At 30.3% G+C, this 18,226-nt stretch overlaps 1 protein-coding gene across 1 annotated transcript; it reads right to left on the bottom strand.

The window, feature by feature from the left end:
* Window positions 1-8,186: 8,186 nt before the first annotated feature.
* LOC107442148 (frizzled-4) lies at window positions 8,187-14,955 on the bottom strand. The gene has a single exon (XM_016055624.4). It carries the CDS (start codon window positions 13,537-13,539, stop codon window positions 11,854-11,856), a length of 1,686 nt encoding a protein of 561 aa, XP_015911110.1. The 5' UTR covers window positions 13,540-14,955; the 3' UTR covers window positions 8,187-11,853.
* Window positions 14,956-18,226: the final 3,271 nt, after the last annotated feature.

An 18,226-nucleotide genomic window follows, 5' to 3' on the forward strand; every position in this document is an offset into this window, starting at 1 on the left:
AAAAGGGCCTCCAAGCAAAATAGTAAAAAGAAAACAAAAATCTCCCTCCTAGCAGTTCATCCGTCAAAATATTCCAGGCTCTTCCTCTCACAGCAAATTTCAGTATCATATTTCTTCTTCAAAATTACGAAGCCTGAAGTTTCAAATGGCTGTAGTCGTGATTCTGTGGAAGTCTTGTGTTTTTCTTTTTTAACCACTAAAAAAGATCCGAAAAAACACATTGAAGTGATTGTTTTGCTTTCAAAAAGAGCTTAGAACCCTTAAATGATGTAAGTGGCAACAGCAAAACAACATACTTCCTAGAATCTTATTTCTCCGTCTTGCACTTGCACAGAAATGTTTTAGATTTAATTTTAAATAAAAAAACGACGCAATTTTACCCAATACATCCCAGAATCACGAATAGAAAAATTTAAGGGGAAAAAAAAAAAAACAGACCACCCTGAATAACATTTGATCGAATGATCAGATTTTCACGTTCTGGGACTCGATCTTAATGGCTCGAAGGGGTGATCTCAAATGAAATCAAACAGAAAAACGTACGTTCTCTGAATAAACGCACAATTTTTTTTGACGAATTCGGATTTCTGACCCGGAAAATTCAGGAGATAGTCGCAATCTGGGAAATAGAGTCGCAAAGGTTTGGTCAGGAGATTTTGAATAAAATTCATTTATCCAAAGATAATTCCATACAAAAAAATAAATTTTAGCAAATATTTATTATCTTATTTAAGAATGGTCTAAAAATTTTCGAATGGTAAGGCATACAAATTTTTGCATTATTTAAAAAAAAAAAATTAATTTTGTGAGGCAAAATACAAAATATGAACGAAATCAGTCGAATAGTTCCTGAGAAATTGAATTTTAAAAAAATCAGATAAAATTCAATTTCTCATGAACTATTCGACCAGTTTGGCTCACATTTTGTATTTTGCCATGTAAAATTACATTCTTTAAAATGATGCATAAAATTGCATACCTTACTATTTTTTTGACCATTCCTCAATAAAATATTAAATATTTACTAAAATTAATTTTTTGCATGGAATTTGGATAAACGAATGCATAAATCGATGCAATCTTTGGATAAACGAATTTTATAATTGTGTGTAAAAATGTTTCACTTCGCTTAATAGCGAAATTCGCAATATAGCGAAATTCGCGAAAAGTGAAATTAACATGAAGGGGTTCAAACTTGGAGAGTTTTTCTGACCGAACTCTTGGGAACTTATTTCCCTGATTGCGGCGCTAACTATATATCTTAAGCGGTCAGAAATCGGAATACGTCGAGAAAAAGGTATGTTTATTTAGAGAAAGAACGTTGTGTGTCTGATTTCATAACTTAAAATATCGTCCGCACTTATTTATTAGCATATTTGAGATCTCCTCCTCCAGCTATTAAGATTGAGTCCTAGAAAGTGAAAAACTGATCATTAGATCAAAANTTAGAGTCTGAACTAAGTCCTCCGTCGGTAAAAAAAAAATTTATTTGCAATTTAAAATAGTGAAAATTAAATGAAACTAAAATGGGTAGACTCGCCCCGGTTTACGGTACCTTACTATTTTTTTGACCATTCTTCAATAAAATATTAAATATTTACTAAAATTAATTTTTTGCATGGAATTTGGTTAAACGAATGCATAAATCGATGCAATCTTTGGATAAACGAATTTTATAATTGTGTGTAAAAATGTTTCACTTCGCTTAATAGAGAAATTCGCAATATAGCGAAAAGTGAAAATTTAAGAAGAGAAGAATATTAGAAAAGAGAAAAGTGAAGAATATTAGAAAAGAGAAAAGTGAAATTAACATGAAGGGGTTCAAACTTGGAGAGTTTTCTGACCGAACTCTTGGGAACTTATTTCCCTGATTGCGGCTAACTATATATCTTAAGCGGTCAGAAATCGGAATACGTCGAGAAAAAGGTATGTTTATTCAGAGAAAGAACGTTCTGTGTCTGATTTCATAACTTAAAATATCGTCCGCACTTATTTATTAGCTTATTTGAGATCACCTCCTCGAGCTATTAAGATTGAGTCCTAGAAGGTGAAAATCTGATCATTAGATCAAAAATTATTCAGGTTGGTCCGCTTTTTTTTTCTTTTTTTTTTTTGTGCTCACTATACGTTAAACAATTATATAATAAAGAATAGTATGACACATATGTATTAGTCCTAATCTCTCACCCGGGGTTAACCTCGAGATAAGTTAAAAATAATTTTAAAAAATTAGAAAGTTTCATTTTATTACAATTTTAAAAATAATCATTAGTAGAAAAATTATTGCTTCTTATAGCAGAGAAAACTTGCACTGGAATTTCGGAGCTTCTTAAAAATCCCAACCAAGTAATTAAAAAGTGTGAAAAGTTCTTTTTCCATGTTTACATTCGAATCGATAATAAACGATATATTATATTAGCATTGTAGCTTAACGTATCAAATTGAATAAGTCGTTATATTCGCATAATTGTTAAGGAGGTGCTTTTTATCAGTTTTTTTCCCCTGTTTATTTTTAAAATGATAATATGTATGATAAATTATTCGCATGATTGAGTTAATAAAAGCTTACGCTATTAGTATATAGTATGACATTATATATTTTAACAAAGTAGCCATTTTATAACTATATCGGCAGCATTTATATTTACAGCAAACATAAAACGGTTTGTAGTTAAATGATATGACAATAACTAACTCGATACTGTGATTAGTATGGCACTTTTTAGTGTCTTTATTGAATAATGTTTTGAAGAAAAATTTTATGTTTATTGATTTCAAAGAAAAGTGGAATCATTTTTGTAACTCAATCGAAATGTAAAGTGATTCTAAATGGGAGATTTTCCAGTTTTTTTTAAAACTTAATTCAGTCATTTTTATGAGGGAATAAAAAATTCTTTTTAAACAGTGAATAAGTAAAACCTGGAGGTAAAGTCATCAGTATTTAAAAACAGGGTGACTATTATTTACACCTCATTCAGTCATTTTTTGTTCTAATTGTGTCAGATGCCCGTGAAATAATCATTCAATAAAAATTTAAATCTGTAACTGTCTATGCATTTTTTATTCGAGAATACCGTGGATTATTTGAATTTTAAAAAATGAGAACAACACATTTCCCGACGATTTCTTTACACGAGCCAGACTTCTTTGATGATTTCGATTCCCCTCTCTTCATTAGTGAACTTAGCTTATAAAAACGTCAGCTATTAACTTATGATGTTTTCCTTTAAAGCAGATCATACTGATATTGGTTTTTAAAACTCAGTGCTTTTCTCGGTAATTTAATATTTTGACGATTGTTATTAAATAAAATAAAAAAAACATTTAATAGCTTCAACTCATTCCTCCATTAAATTACGAAAGTTATATAAAAAGTTATTATAAAAGAAAAAAGTATTTATTCATAAAGGTTCAAAATTCGATAAAATAACCCTTTTAGTTTGGAGTTTCTTTAGTGAAAGTGTAAAAGAAAAAAAAATGTTAAAGTAGAGCTTTTTATAGACTGTAAAGTAAAAGGTTCAAAGAACAGAGAGAGAGAGAGATTAAGTGTAAAAATTGCTATTGATTGACTCTAAAAGCACAACAGGATATTCTCAACAGCACTTAATGCTGTTAAAAAAATGTGGAGAATGTTTATACTTCATAGTGATAAAAGAAAAGTTATCAGAAACATAATTGTTTCAAGAGGCTACAGCTTAGTTTGTTTTTAAATATTTCACAAGTTGTTATTCATACTCTAATGGCTTCCACTATTTAGAAAGAAAATCTTTTTCCGAAATTTCTTATTTTAATACATGAATGAAACAATTGAATACATTGAGTAAATAAATATTAGAACGAGAAAGGACAGATAAGGGGCAGGTTAAATATGACGTAAGCAATAAAATAGCGACTAGCTTATTTTTGCCGACAAGGGGGGTGGGGTATGAGCAATGCTCGCGTAAAGACATTAAAATCCCCTTATTTTTAAAATTTTCTTAAAAAAGCAAAATAAAAATTAAGTAAAAAATGCACACAGGGTAAAATATAAAATCTCGAAGAAAAGTTGAATTCGGGAAAAAAACTGGAAAATAATTTCCTGGAAAAGTTTCTGAAGTCTACAGTTTTGAACATTAAAGTTTCTTAAAGATTATTCTATAGAGAACTTTCGTCTATTACTACTCCCTACTAGACGCTTAAATTACAAAATTGTATCTTAGAAGAAGAAAAAATTTTTTTTTTAATTACCTTTAAAGTAAATTTATACTACCACTATTAAGTTTTTAAGGTTTATGGGAACTCTGGATATGGTAGAAGTGAGTCTTTTTTTTGAAGTGTGAGCCAGGTTTCCCAAAAATGATTCTTTTGGAAGGAATTACAAATTATTATTATTCTCCTCCCAATGAGGTGACCAGGGCTCGGATCCCAGCGATGGCTAGTCGATGCAACCGGCTCTCATCGACCACAGTGATGATTCTCAGTAGTAGACGGATCATGGGTTGGAATCTCCTTGCTTTCATGCTAAGTGGTCTTCCTCTCCATGTAACGCAAATGTTAGTTCCATCAAAAAGTTCTCCACGAAAGCAAATTTTAATACTCGATGCCCCTTGTTTTCTGGATTTGGGTTCAAAAGGACTAGGCAACGGAGTAGAACCTTGATAGGCTTAAATTTGGGTCGTCTGTTCAACGACCGCAATAAAACATAAAAGGTTTTATGTCTTCAATATTAATCATATAGCATTTTCTAACTTAACAGCAGAGCAGAAATGTATTTTTCTTTAAAAAATGAGTAGCAATAGTGAAATCAATTTTTAGTTTTATTTAAACATATTTTTGAATCTTTGGTTTTGATTGTTTGATTTTGTATCTTTCAGTCTTTTGAAGTCGACCTGAAAAACTGTCGTATTATGCCATGCTCGTTATGTTGAGCTTTTACTGAACAACTATGTATAACCTTTATATGCCTGCGAAGGGTTAAAAGCTGTCCATTGATCTCAAAAAACCTCACAATTGCTGACTTTTGAAACTATATGTTCCAAACAGGGACCGATCAAGACAAATTCAGGACCACCAAATTTTCTGGGCCCCTTACAAAATGTTTTGAAATTAAATTACTGAAGAGTAGTCCTAATAAGAATCCATTGAACTGCATGATTCAAGAGAGACATTCTAAGAAATTTTGAAAGAAGACAATTGAAGATTATTTTTCTAAGATAAAGTTTACGCATCTCAAAATTAGAGCAAAATATGAAACAACAAAACAATGTTATGTCAAAATAAAAATAGTTTGGTGACCACAAACATTTGAAATCAGTGATTTTTGCTAAAAGTCACTGATTAGCTGAATTATTTTTTATTGTAAGCTGGAATTATTTTTTGTTTAGTACTTAAACCAACACATAGTTAGCCCACCTTTGATCAGATTTTTTACTAATATTTGAGGCCCCTCAGAAATTGTGGGTCTTAAGCCCATGCCTATAGGGCCTAGGCTATAATCAGGCCCTGGTTCCAATGAAATAAGCAGGCATGATATCAGAAGCAAGAGCAGTAGATAAAAATTTTTGATGAGGATCTTCACGATGTTGAGAACATGACTGACATTATAAGAAACTCTGATTTCGAGTGATTAAGATACAAACCTTTTCAATACAATTTGATTATATTTCTACCCAAAAATAGTGTTGCTTCTAAAAGGACGCCCATTTTATTATTTTTTTAATGGTTTTACTACAATGAATTGCTAAAATTTCAATCAAATACACTATAAAAAGCTTCAAGATATTTTGTTAGTTTAGGTACATACATTTATGAAATAAAGTTTCTTTTTTTTCTATTTAACAGATGTGGAGGAAAATTAGTGTTTAATATCTGACCTTAAATACTAATTATAATTATACTTTTAAAAAAAGAATATTTTTAATAGTATATTACAAATAAAAATTTTTTATACAACCATGCATTAAATATTTTGCTTTACATTCAGAAGCTAATAAGATGTTAATCGCAATGAGTATGACAAAATTTATCTCTTTATGTTATGAAATGGGGAAAAAAACTATTTAAATAGTTTTTCTCCTCTTTAAATAGTTATACCTAATAATTATTAGGTACAGAAAAAAAAATCAGCTACTTGAAAAAAATTGGAAATTTTGTTTTCCATGCAAAGTTTATTAAGGAGGGGAATTTAAAAAATTTTTTTTCACACAATGGAAGTTTGTAGGAAAATATTTAGCAGGGTTCCCACTCTTTTAACAAAGCAAAAATTAAGCACATTTTTGAAAAATTAAGGACTTTAAGAATAGTATGATTGTTTATTATCGAATATACATATACCACAAGTGACAGTCAAATTATCAGGTAATGTTTTGTAAAAAAATATGGAACAATTTTATGAAAAACATCTTGAAAACTTAACAATTTTGAAATTATTACTTAACAGGAAATGTGTAATATTTACTTTTATGATGAATTTTACACAAAATTATTTCCAGCCAAACCTGTTATTAGGAATTAACTTTACATTACGTTACTAAACATTCTGGCAAAAAACATGAACTAATTTTAAAGCAACCAAAATGTGAATAAAAATTAAAAATAGTATATTAAGTTGCAATGTCTACTGAAAAAAAAATGATTCTTAAAACCTAAGGATCTTTTAATTGAGTAGATCTAAATTTTTATGTAACAATCGGCTCAAATTTAAGAAATAAAAATAATAGAGTAACAATCTAAAACTCTGAAAAAAAATTTACGAAGCAACAAAACAAATTATAAATAATTACCAAATATTTAACTTTCTTGATAGAAGCAAATCATTCTTTCTTCTTTAATAATCAGAAAAACTTTTTTAAAAGTATTTTTGAAAAACTTGAGGTTTTCATCAAAAACACAATAAACTCCAGGTTTTTGATAAAAATCCTAGGTGGGCTGCAGGGCCGGAATTTTTCAAATCCGGTTTCTTACAGATCTGTTTAATTTTTAGTACAATCATGAATCTTAAAATATGTTACTGCTTTCTATAAATGTATAGTTACTTATTACACATTGAAAGATAATATAAATTTATTTAATTCTTCAAGGTTTTAGGAAATAGTTCTCGTTATGGATTCTAGTTCAAATTTTTTTTCTCATGCTTCTTTTCAGAAGGTTTTACTTAATTCCTATAAGCATATATGTGTTACCAGTAGAACTGAATTTCTTCAATTCTGAAGGTTAGTGTAGGTCTTCTACTTAGGTAACTTAAAACTGTCCCCTCCCCAAAAAAAGCATTATCTCTTCCATGTGCAGTATCCCCCTTGTCCACACTATTCTTTTCTTACATAATGCTGCACTCTCCTCATAGAGTATCATTATAGGCAAAAGGGAGAACACATTAATGAAATAAGCAATATATTAATAGAAGGGCATGCTTCCTTTCCCTTGCCTGTACCCCCCCCCACACACACATTACTATTTGTCTCTCTAAAATGCTTTACCCTTGATACATGGTCTAATTCTAAGTGATAAAAGAACAGCACTTTGTTTCAAAAAATTGAACTGAAAAATTCCTATCAGCTATAGTGATGCTGAAAAATTAAGGACTTTTAAAAACCTTGTACCAAAATTAAATACTTTTAAGGGTTCATATTTTCCAAAATAAAAATTAAGCAGTTTTTAAGGACTTTTAAGAACCATGGAAATCCTGTTCAGGGATAAATAAACAATATTAACTATCTGGTAACAAATTTCAAGAACAGTTTATTTTAATTAAGTCTGCATCTCAAGATGGAAAAATAATTAAATAACAAAAATACAAAAAAAAATTAAGATAGCTAGCACCCCTCAAAAATAATCAAGCAGCTATTGATTTAACTAAATTTCAGAAGAATTAAAAAAAAAAATGTTCTAAATACTTTAAAATTATATAAATATATAGATAAATAAACTTTGTCATTTGCAACATTATTTACATTCATCATAAGAATCTTTACATGCATTCCCTAATTTAAATTCTTTTTTCTAAAATCGTAGAACAAAGAAGATGTATTATATTTTCTATTGCAAATGTTTTTGTGTCAATAAATATTAAGCTTTACATTCAGAAACCTTTTAAATATAAATATCCGTACAAAACAAAATAACTTGTACACGTTTCATAATAGGAATCCCTAGATAAATTCAATTCATATTTATGCATTTAAAAAAGAGAAAAACAAACAACCGGGAAAAAAAACTAAAAGATTTTTTTATTCATTATAAACAATATTAATATGAAAATATACAATGACATGTACATAAAGGCATTATTTTTACATACAAAGATGAAATGGGACTATATACAAATGACATAATATATACAAATAGTATCAGAATAAACACTGTATTTTTTTATTGCAATGGGAATAAAAAACATGTAAAGTAACACTTAGCAGCAAGATTGTTCGTACAATCCAAACAGCCCCCCGACTGTAGCATTTAATTGATTTAAGAAGCTTATTCATTTTGGCAACGCATTCGGCATTACCCTCTATTGAAAATAGCTTATAACACAAAGATTTAGTTACTTTTAAAGAACTTTGTTTTCATTTATATACAATAGTACAGGGGTGTAAAACTTGCAGCTACATTCTCAGACTTGCAATCAAAAATTAATTAAGAAAACTTGCACAATTAGTGTAAGAACAATGTTTTCCAAATTAACTTTAAAAAACTTCAGAAAAAAAAACTGAAACATCAAAATTAAAATTCTGTACACATAATTCAATGATAAATCAAGAAAATAAAGAAATGGTTCACAGACAAGAAAAAACTTATAAATTAATTTTGTAGAGGAAGTAGAAAACCAGCTGAAATTAAATTTTTTCAAAGAATAAATGTGCAAATCTTGAAATATTTCTTTAAATTTAAATATATTACACCTAAACTTCTTAAATAACTGCTACTTGGTCTCTTAATTTTTAAGAAAAACAGATATTAACAATGTAACATTAAATCTATAGCGGCTCCAAGGGCTTCTTTTTTCTTGCTGCCCTGTATAGAAAAAGGTTGTGTGCCGCTCAGTTCCGCATCTCGATCTACCAGGCCAGCTACAACCGTCAAATTGATTTTAAATGGGAAAAATAAAAAACAAAATAATAAAACATGTAGAGGTTTGCCTGGGGGTGGCTAAAAAATACACCCTTCAAGGTGGTCTCTTTCTGTGATGAACTATTTTTAAGTTTATCGCGAGCCGCTGCCAGGAAGTGGCCAAGACTTTGCGATATTCTGCCACAGATCAAGATACGGAAATCTTGCCAACTAAAATACAGTAAATAAATTAAAATAAAAGAGTTTTGCTGTAATATTAAGATAAATAATTCTTTTCCATCATTATGAAATTAGTAAGATCCATTTTCTTAAATTCGTACAAACTTTAAATGGCTATTTTTTAAAACTATGTTTTTATACTAACATTTATTAAAATATCACCCCTACATAAAAAATGCAATCAACTGAAAAATCACTAATTGCTTACAGTTATTACGAACCATCTGTGAAAAAAAACAACATTTAATTTCCTAAATATAATTATCATCTATCTTCAAGTGAGATAAACTGAGATTTAATTTTATTATTTCAATTTTTTAAATAATTTTACTGTGGATATCCATTTAATTACCGTGGATGATTGAATAGATAAACAAAATAAGAATGTGGACAGGGGAAATAATTAAAAAATGATGAGAATGGATTACAACTTAAAACTTTCTGAGTGACATATGCCAATAAGTGCTCCACGATTTTCCTCAATTCTCGCTAAGGCACATTTTTTAAGCTTTCCTATGAATTTTCATATCATTTCAGTTAAATTTATCAAAATTTACTTTTGTTCTCTTCAATAGAATTCATAGTTGTTTACTTCTGCTTTTAAGAAGATTATAAACAATATTAATGTGAATTTCCCAAGAGTAGTTAAACATTACATATATAAAATGATTAAAGGTTTGCAATGCATATACAGTTTAGAATTTATCAAAATGTCAGGGTTGTAGTTTCCTCTCTTATAAAAAAAAAAGGGTAAATAATACCAGAGATTGAAGATGTTAACAAAGAAAACAATACAAAAGTGTTAATAGTACCTCTCAACATTAAAAAAAACAAAAACAGTACTGGTATTATGCAACATAAATAATTAAATTAGAAATGTCCATTAAGATATGTTATATTGAATTAAAGAGTGCACAAAATGTTATTTTTTGAATTTTATAACAATGATAAAAAAATCATAGAAAAAAATATATTTAAATTAGAACTGAAATTATAGTTCATAAATAAAATGTGAAATGAAAATAGCATAGAAAAAAATCTATCTATAAAGCATATTGCTTATTCATTATTTTCACAAATTAAACAATCATTTTGTAATTTCCCAAACTATTAGAAAAGATCAATTCAATGGAATCCAATAGAAAAATAGAAGTAAAAATTCCTATATTAAGTGCAACGTTTTGGAAGATTTAATTCAATACTTCATAAACATGACCATGATCAATAAATAAAGAAAAATTACTTTTTTGATGCTTTTAAGTCTAGTATTGAAATTTAAGATTCCCTTCCCGCACAACATAAACATTGTTAAATACTGGAGAATATAGAAATCATGAAATATAAAGAAATTAACAGTTAAAACTTATGAAATATATTTTTAACAGTCATCAAATCTTACAAACTTAACATTAAGTATATATTATAGAATGAAAATACTAAACATTAAGTCCAGTTAAAATTATTGCTTTCTCATTTTAGAAATTTTTTGTATTATAGACAGAAAAAACTACTGCGAGACAAAGCTAATAAAACATATTTTAACAAAAATTGTTGGAATATTTCAATTAAAATACAAAGAAGATAAACAAAACTAACATTCAAAACGACTCATACAGTAGTATAGTCATACATGATTTGAAAATTAATTGAAGTTCAATAATAAACTCATAGTAATTAAATAATAGTAATAAAAAATTGACTACTCCAGTCAAAATATTTTCCTTTGATCTGGGATCAAATGATTAATAAAAATAATAAAGGAGATTTACACATCTTTAAGGAAAAGTTTGGAGGATTATAAAATTCCGTCTATATTTAATACTAAATTAGCAAGAGGATATTATTTTTTGTATAACCTAAATTTAAAAATTGATAATTTCATTAGATATGTACATATACATCAAAAAATCTAAATCACAGAACAAGTCTTTATACATAAATTATGTACATCATTAATAAAGTAGCAGTTATATTTAGATAAATTTAATTTAACAAACGGCTCATGGAAAATCACGAATTTCTCACCATATATATTTACATCTAGTCTCTTTTTCATTTATTAGTTGGTTTTGAACATAATCCAAAAAATAATTTACATACCAGGGGTCTGTCTAGGTTTTTCTGAGAGGTACCTATTTTGTGGAAATTTAGACATAATTTATGAAAATTTAGGCATGATTTGTGAAAATTAAAAATTACATTAAAAAATCAACACAAAAATATTGTAATGATATGGACTTATTGTTTCTTACGGGATACAAAAATAAAACTACCGTTTTTCCTAAAGTTGAATTTGTGAAGGTACCGCTAAATGGTAAATTTGGCCTGGACAGAACCCTGCATACATTCTTAAAATGATAAGATCTGGATATCTCACATACGCGATTAAATGAAAGTTTTTTTTAAATACACGGAGACACACAAAGTTATTCCAATGAGTTAACAAAGCTAAATATTTTGATTTTTCATAAAAAGGTTATAAAAAATATTACTTTTTAAAACGACAAAAGAGAATATGAAATTATTTTCTGAAACTGCATTGTCTGAATGATAAGGAACAAGTTTTAAAGATATGTACAATGTAAATGATCACATAATAGTCTCACTATTTGTTTTGCTTAGTGAAGATTTTGTCCTAACTGACATTTGCAAAACTTGAGGATTTACACGCAAGTAAGAAGGCACGGGTTCTTTCCTTCTTGTAAACCTTCTACAAAGTGTTTTAAATGCACGTTTTCGAGCACTGGATGTAAAAATGACAAAACTGGCAGCTGCCCCCATTATGAGAAGCATAAAAACTTTCAAAGAAAAGATCTCGACAATGGGCGCAGCTTGTGAATTGGCAGAGACCCATTCATCACGATTTTTATATTCGTATAAATCTGCAGAAATGACACACAAAGCGGGAATAGTGTACAAATATGCAAATATACCAACATAAGATAACATGTCATCTTCATTTCTGGTGTTGGGTAAGGCATTTGGATTGACTTGTACGTGAGTGTAAACCTCATTGCGACATTTCTTGGGTAAGGCTGCCAAGAACAGAAAAAAGATTCCAATGACCCAATGTAGCCCATTGGGTATCAGAACATAAAACAGAAGATTTTGCGTGTTCTGGTTACCAACGTAGCATATACCAACCAGTTCGTCAGCATCAGAAACTCGTGTAATCATGGCCACGATGGTTAGACAACTCGGTATACCCCAGCCAAAAGTGTGGATGAGATTCCTATATTTAAGAATGGATTCTGCCTTCCATTTGAGACAGTTTGTCAAGTACCAAGTTATGCACAGAATCACCCACCATGTATCTGTAGCTAGCTTGAAGCAGTACAGTACAATAAATATGATCATGCAGCTTGCATTGTCCAGTCCTTCTTGGGCTAAAATAGCCACACCATGTTGGTGATCCATGTGACATGATGAGTAATATCTCCCAACAAAGAATCGAATGATGTAGGCAGCAGAACAGAAATTGAAACAGATGCAAATAAACACAATAACGGCTTCAGGGAAGCGAGATAATTTATATTCACCCATAAACACAATAAACAGGCTGAACAGAGTGCATACAAAACATAATATAGACCAGGCTGCCACCCAATAATCAGCAAATAGTTTATTTTCTTGGGTGAATTTGATATTCGCTGAACACAAATGGGCACACTTTTGGGTGCGGTTAATGTAATAGTACTGATCCGAAAACCTGTAATTTTTACATAGTCCATAGTGCTGAGAAAACATCTTGTTAAAAGGCAACATTTTACGATCTGAAAATGTTACATCATTTCGTATAACATTAGGCCGACGATTTCTACTTCGCATGCGCATGTTTGGGTCAGAAGATGAGTCGGCTGGACCCTCCATGCACATGTGTTTGTTGTTGTTTTGAGGAGGGAATTTAGAACAGTTTAATCCAGAAGGCCAGGGGAATCCAAACTCCTGGAGCACTGGTTGACATTTATCCCGGATATCTTCACAGAGTGATCGGCACGGTCCTATAGGATCGGGTACTTTCTCAGTACACATTGGAACGTAGACGGAACACAAAAAGAATTGAAGACGAGATGAACAACCGTACTGGATCAGAGGTTGGAATGTCTGTAGTTGAAGTTGGGCATCTTGTTGGAGTTCATGCCCTACGAGATTCGGCATACCTGTTACATTGTATCCAATATCTCGGCAGATCTCGATTCGTATGGGCTCACATGTTCTCTCGGAGGCTTCAGAATATGCAGATACCCCCAGCAATAACAGCAAAATGTAAATCATTTTTCTACTCGAACTATTACCGCAGAGAAGAAACTACGAGCACATATTTCGAAGAGGTTCTCTTGACTAAATACGAATGGCCGTCTCCAACAAAAACACGGCAGATGTAAACTAAAGATCATGAAGTGGGGAAAAAAAAGGCGCCAGGAAAACTGCTGCAGACAGAAAAGTACTTCTTCTCTCAGTGACCCGACGCCACAATCTACTTGCCCCTGCTGGCTAGAGGCCACAAGCAGGCCATTATCTTCAACCAATTGGAGCACAGGATTCTAAGATGCTGTGAACGCCCATTGCAGATTGGTAAGCGTGGAGAAGAGTGGGTAAATGATGGGGAAAAAAAACTTCACGCGCGTTTTCGAACATTATTTCGAGTGGTGGCCCCCCATCTCTCTCAAGGGTCTTCGTCCCTGCTAACGAGCGGCTGATGTATTGGGTCATCTGTCGACTAGCTGACCTTGGTGCAGACAAGTGAACTGCTTCAACCCCCCTTCTAGTTATTACTTTCTGTTTTTCTTTTGCTTTTCACTGGAAAACCAGTTGTTTAATCTGATGAGTTCTGAATGCCCTTTTTTTTTAAAGAAATTTATTTTTCTCTTTCTTTCTCTCCTCAATGAAACTAGGAATAATTGCCCCTTTTTTTTCTTTTTCCCTCCTTTCATTTTTTTTTCTGAAAAAGGCAAATATTAGTTGAAGGGTTTGAGAAAATTGATCTTTAAATAATGCCTGAACTAAATTTTTTTTTTTTAAATTTAGGCATCGTTTACCTACATAAAAAAAAGTATAGGACATATTTGTTTTTCAAAAACGGGGATATTTAAAGAGGGGTTACAAGTCAACATAGTCATTTCAGACGGAGGAGATTAATTATTAAAATATCTTTAAAATACTTGTTGTTGAATTTTATAAATGGAAAATAGTTTTGGGAGATACTGTTTTAAAGTTTTAAGTAGATAATTTTTAGTGTTCGGTGGAAAACGATAAATTTTTGTTTGGGGTATTCTTATTCAAATTTATAATTTAATCTTAAAATCAGAAACTCACAAGCATAAACAGAAAATTGGAAAAGCACAACCCATAATTTATTTGGAAAAAATGGAATTTTAAGTATCTGACTTTTTTGAAATTCAATTTCTCAGAAACAATCTTTTTAATATTTATAAAACTATTTTTTTATGTAACTATATTTTCATTTAATTATTTTCTTTTATAATTGTTTTTTCCAATGTTTACATTTTCCATTTAGATGTGAGAATACAAATTCTCAAGCATAACATAATGGAGTCAGTTTTATGCCTTTTATGCACAACATTTTGTACCAGTTACTGTAGTTAACAGTTAATAAAATTTCAACAAATTCGAAAAATAAGAGCATTGGTGGATGCAAACAGAGACGCTTTTCTTATTTCAAAATAGAAAAGAAATTTAGAGTTGTATGAGAAAATCGAAAAAAAAGAAAAAAAAATGCTTTTAAAACATCCCGAACGACTAAAACAACTAAAGGAATTGTTCTTTTATTTCGTTATGTCCCTTTTGCAACAGTGGACGAACCCTTTTAGTGCCATTTACCTTTTTTGTATTAAATTTTAAATTAATATAAAAAAGTACGAATGCTAATAATTTTAAATTGGCAAAAAATTTCATGATTTTTCCTAACTACTAATAAGCAATTTTTTTCTTCAAAATTTATGGGCTCAACTCCTTGGACACCATGCTCGCTATCGCTCATCGACCCCCGTCACTATGAGTTTGCTTCCCGATCTGCCAACATCAAGTTTTAATTAAATACCCCGCTTTTATACTTAAAGTTCTCCTACGCTTTATTTTAAATATATTAAAGACCACAAGGCCAAAAAACCTTGATCGATATCGCTCATCTACCCCAGGAATTACTTGAGCTGTTTTTTCTCAGATCGCTTTGCTGGCTCATTTCACATACCCGACTCACAGTGTAATGGATTACCGATAAAGTGACCCATAATAAAAATAAATAAATAAAATAAAGCAATAAATAAATAAAATAAAAAAAAGAAATTAGTGTGGATTGATATTTGTTCCTTTCGTTTGACATTTGCAAATTAAAGTTCCTTAAAAATTCAGCTGTTAATATTGGTTATGTGATTTGAATTTTAGGTTTTAAACATTTCTGAATGTTAAGAGTTAGCGAATAAAGCTGTGAAGTAAAATCTTGTATTTCAAATCAAACTAGTATTTTTTCCCGGAATCACGAAGTTTGCTTCACGTTCCATAAGATCGAGATGAAGACATCCAACAGAAACTTTTCGAAGATCTAATAGTTATGTAACTAATATTTACATACCAGTGACACTTAATAATAGGTTATTTTTTTGAAGACTCTGTATACTTGCATGAAATGATACTTTTTTGAAAATAATGTGCTATTTTTGTAACTGTTGTAAGTTTGCAACATTTACTAATGACTGTTTGGTCAAGTTTAACCTGACAGTATTCTCTATGTTTATTTTGAAAATGGCCCAAAAAGTCAAACATGGCCTTAGCGACTACTAGTGAAAATTTTTTAAAAAAGCGTAGAAAGTTGGCAGCCTGCTTGCTATGAAAATGCAAACTTACTCCCCTAAGCATTGGAACAAATTTGTTTTCGCGAAAGTCTCTTGTTAGGGAGGAGGAAAACCACGAATCCCACCCACGGTTGGCCCGACGTCGTTTGATTCTTTTGCTTAGGGGGACATTTTGCGTTAACATAACGGAGCAGTCATCCACTAGCAAAAACCAGCGATTCGAACACATAAACTGATGAAAAGTGATTTGGAGGATAATGAATAATTCTCTTCAAGTAAAAACAAAAATATTTTCATATTAACAGAGAAATGTATAATAGTAACACACCATTAAAAAAAAAATTACTGTTTGCAGAATTGTATACGAAAAATTTTGTCAGATAAATTGAACATAGAGCCTAAAATACTGCACGTTACATGTCTCAAATTCTTGCCTATTAATTCGGAAAATACTGCCGAGTAGAGTAAATATCCAGCTGTGAAAATTAATTTAAATTAATTGTGAAAATTAAATAGGGTTATTCAAAGTAGTGTTAACGTTTTTCGCTAGAGGTCCCAAGCAATAAATTCGAAAAATTCTGTGGAGGATTACACATCTACTAATAAAAATATAATTTGGCTAAAGAAGAAAATTTTAAACAAGAGGGAGATAATTTTATCATATGTTGCTAATTTTTTTTATTTCTAACGTGCTTGTATTTTGTTAAAATTTTAAACGGGTCAAGTTATATTTATTTATGCATTTTTTGTTCTTTTCTTAAACAGATAAAATAGGATGAAATACTACAGTAAAAGGTATACAGAATAGAATACCACAGTTAAAAAGGAAAATTAAAAAAATTATATATATATAAAAGGAATGGTACTAAAATTATCCGTGTAGTTTGACATAATTTCTGTTTAATGAAAGCAACAATATCACGTGAAATGGTTGTATTCTTATAATATCCTTATTTTAGGAATGTGTGTTCTTTGACCGATTGACTCTATATTTCTCTCCATAAAACAATCTTTAATAATCATCATCAGCCACACATTTTATGGTATTATTTGGAATAATTATTATTCTGTGGCCTCTTTCTTATTCTATAATTTTAAAAGGAATGACATAATTCGGTGGTCTTATTAAGACACTCGTTGAAACTTTCACTCCTTCAACGGGTCGAGAGACGTCGGAATCATTTCATTCTTTCAAACAATTAAACAGGAACTCGGAATTAAACAACTTCTCGGAAACACGCGCCAAAAGTGAGTAAATGTGCGCACAATCCTGGCGCCGATTCCTTGCGTGCGTTTATCGCATTAATCGTTTACCTAACGATGAAGATACAATGTGTCTATCTATCATATCTGAACGAGCATTGCTAACTGACGAGTAGTTTACAACGAAGATGTTATCTTCACATTTTATGCATCGCTGATCATGTAGAAAATATCTATAGTATGATATCTATAATTCGTATCTGTCGTTTTACAAGGATTGTTAGATATGAAAATTTATTGTAGATGGGATAACATGACGAACGGCAGTCTTTAAATATATTTTTCCTAAATTCGGCCATGGATTGAAAATTTACGGAGGGATTTATTTAAACTTTTATCTTATATATATATACATATGTAATACAAAAATTAAATACTTTTGTATTAATAAAAGCATTAAAACTTCATTCCTTTTCATAAAATATCTTTAGTAAAGGATAAGGGTAGAAATTCTATTTTGGGACTTCAAGGCTAAAAACATGCCAATGAATAATAATTAGATTAATACTTCAAAAGAGAAGTTATTTTAAGATCTTTCACTTCCATATAAGGAAAGATTAAACGATTTGCTTTGAGTAATAAATAAATTTGATGAGGCGTAAGAATACAGAAAAAGCATATGGCTGGACTTTTTACTCTTTTTAATCATCCTATATAACGCAGAGCACAAGTTTTTGCGTGGCTTTTTTTTGTTTATCATGCTTTAACTAAAATCCGTCTGCTTAGACGGGACATGGGTCTCCACCCATCGCCAGCGGGAGGAGGTAAAAATGTGTATGCTTTCACCATAGCTTATAAATAAACAGATAATGCACAACTGGACTCTTTAATCATGCTTTTTTCACGCAATTAACTAAAAAATATCGGTGTGGATACACCGCATATTA

Source organism: Parasteatoda tepidariorum, chromosome 8, assembly GCF_043381705.1.
Source record: "Parasteatoda tepidariorum isolate YZ-2023 chromosome 8, CAS_Ptep_4.0, whole genome shotgun sequence".
Classification (NCBI taxonomy): Eukaryota; Metazoa; Arthropoda; class Arachnida; order Araneae; family Theridiidae; genus Parasteatoda; species Parasteatoda tepidariorum.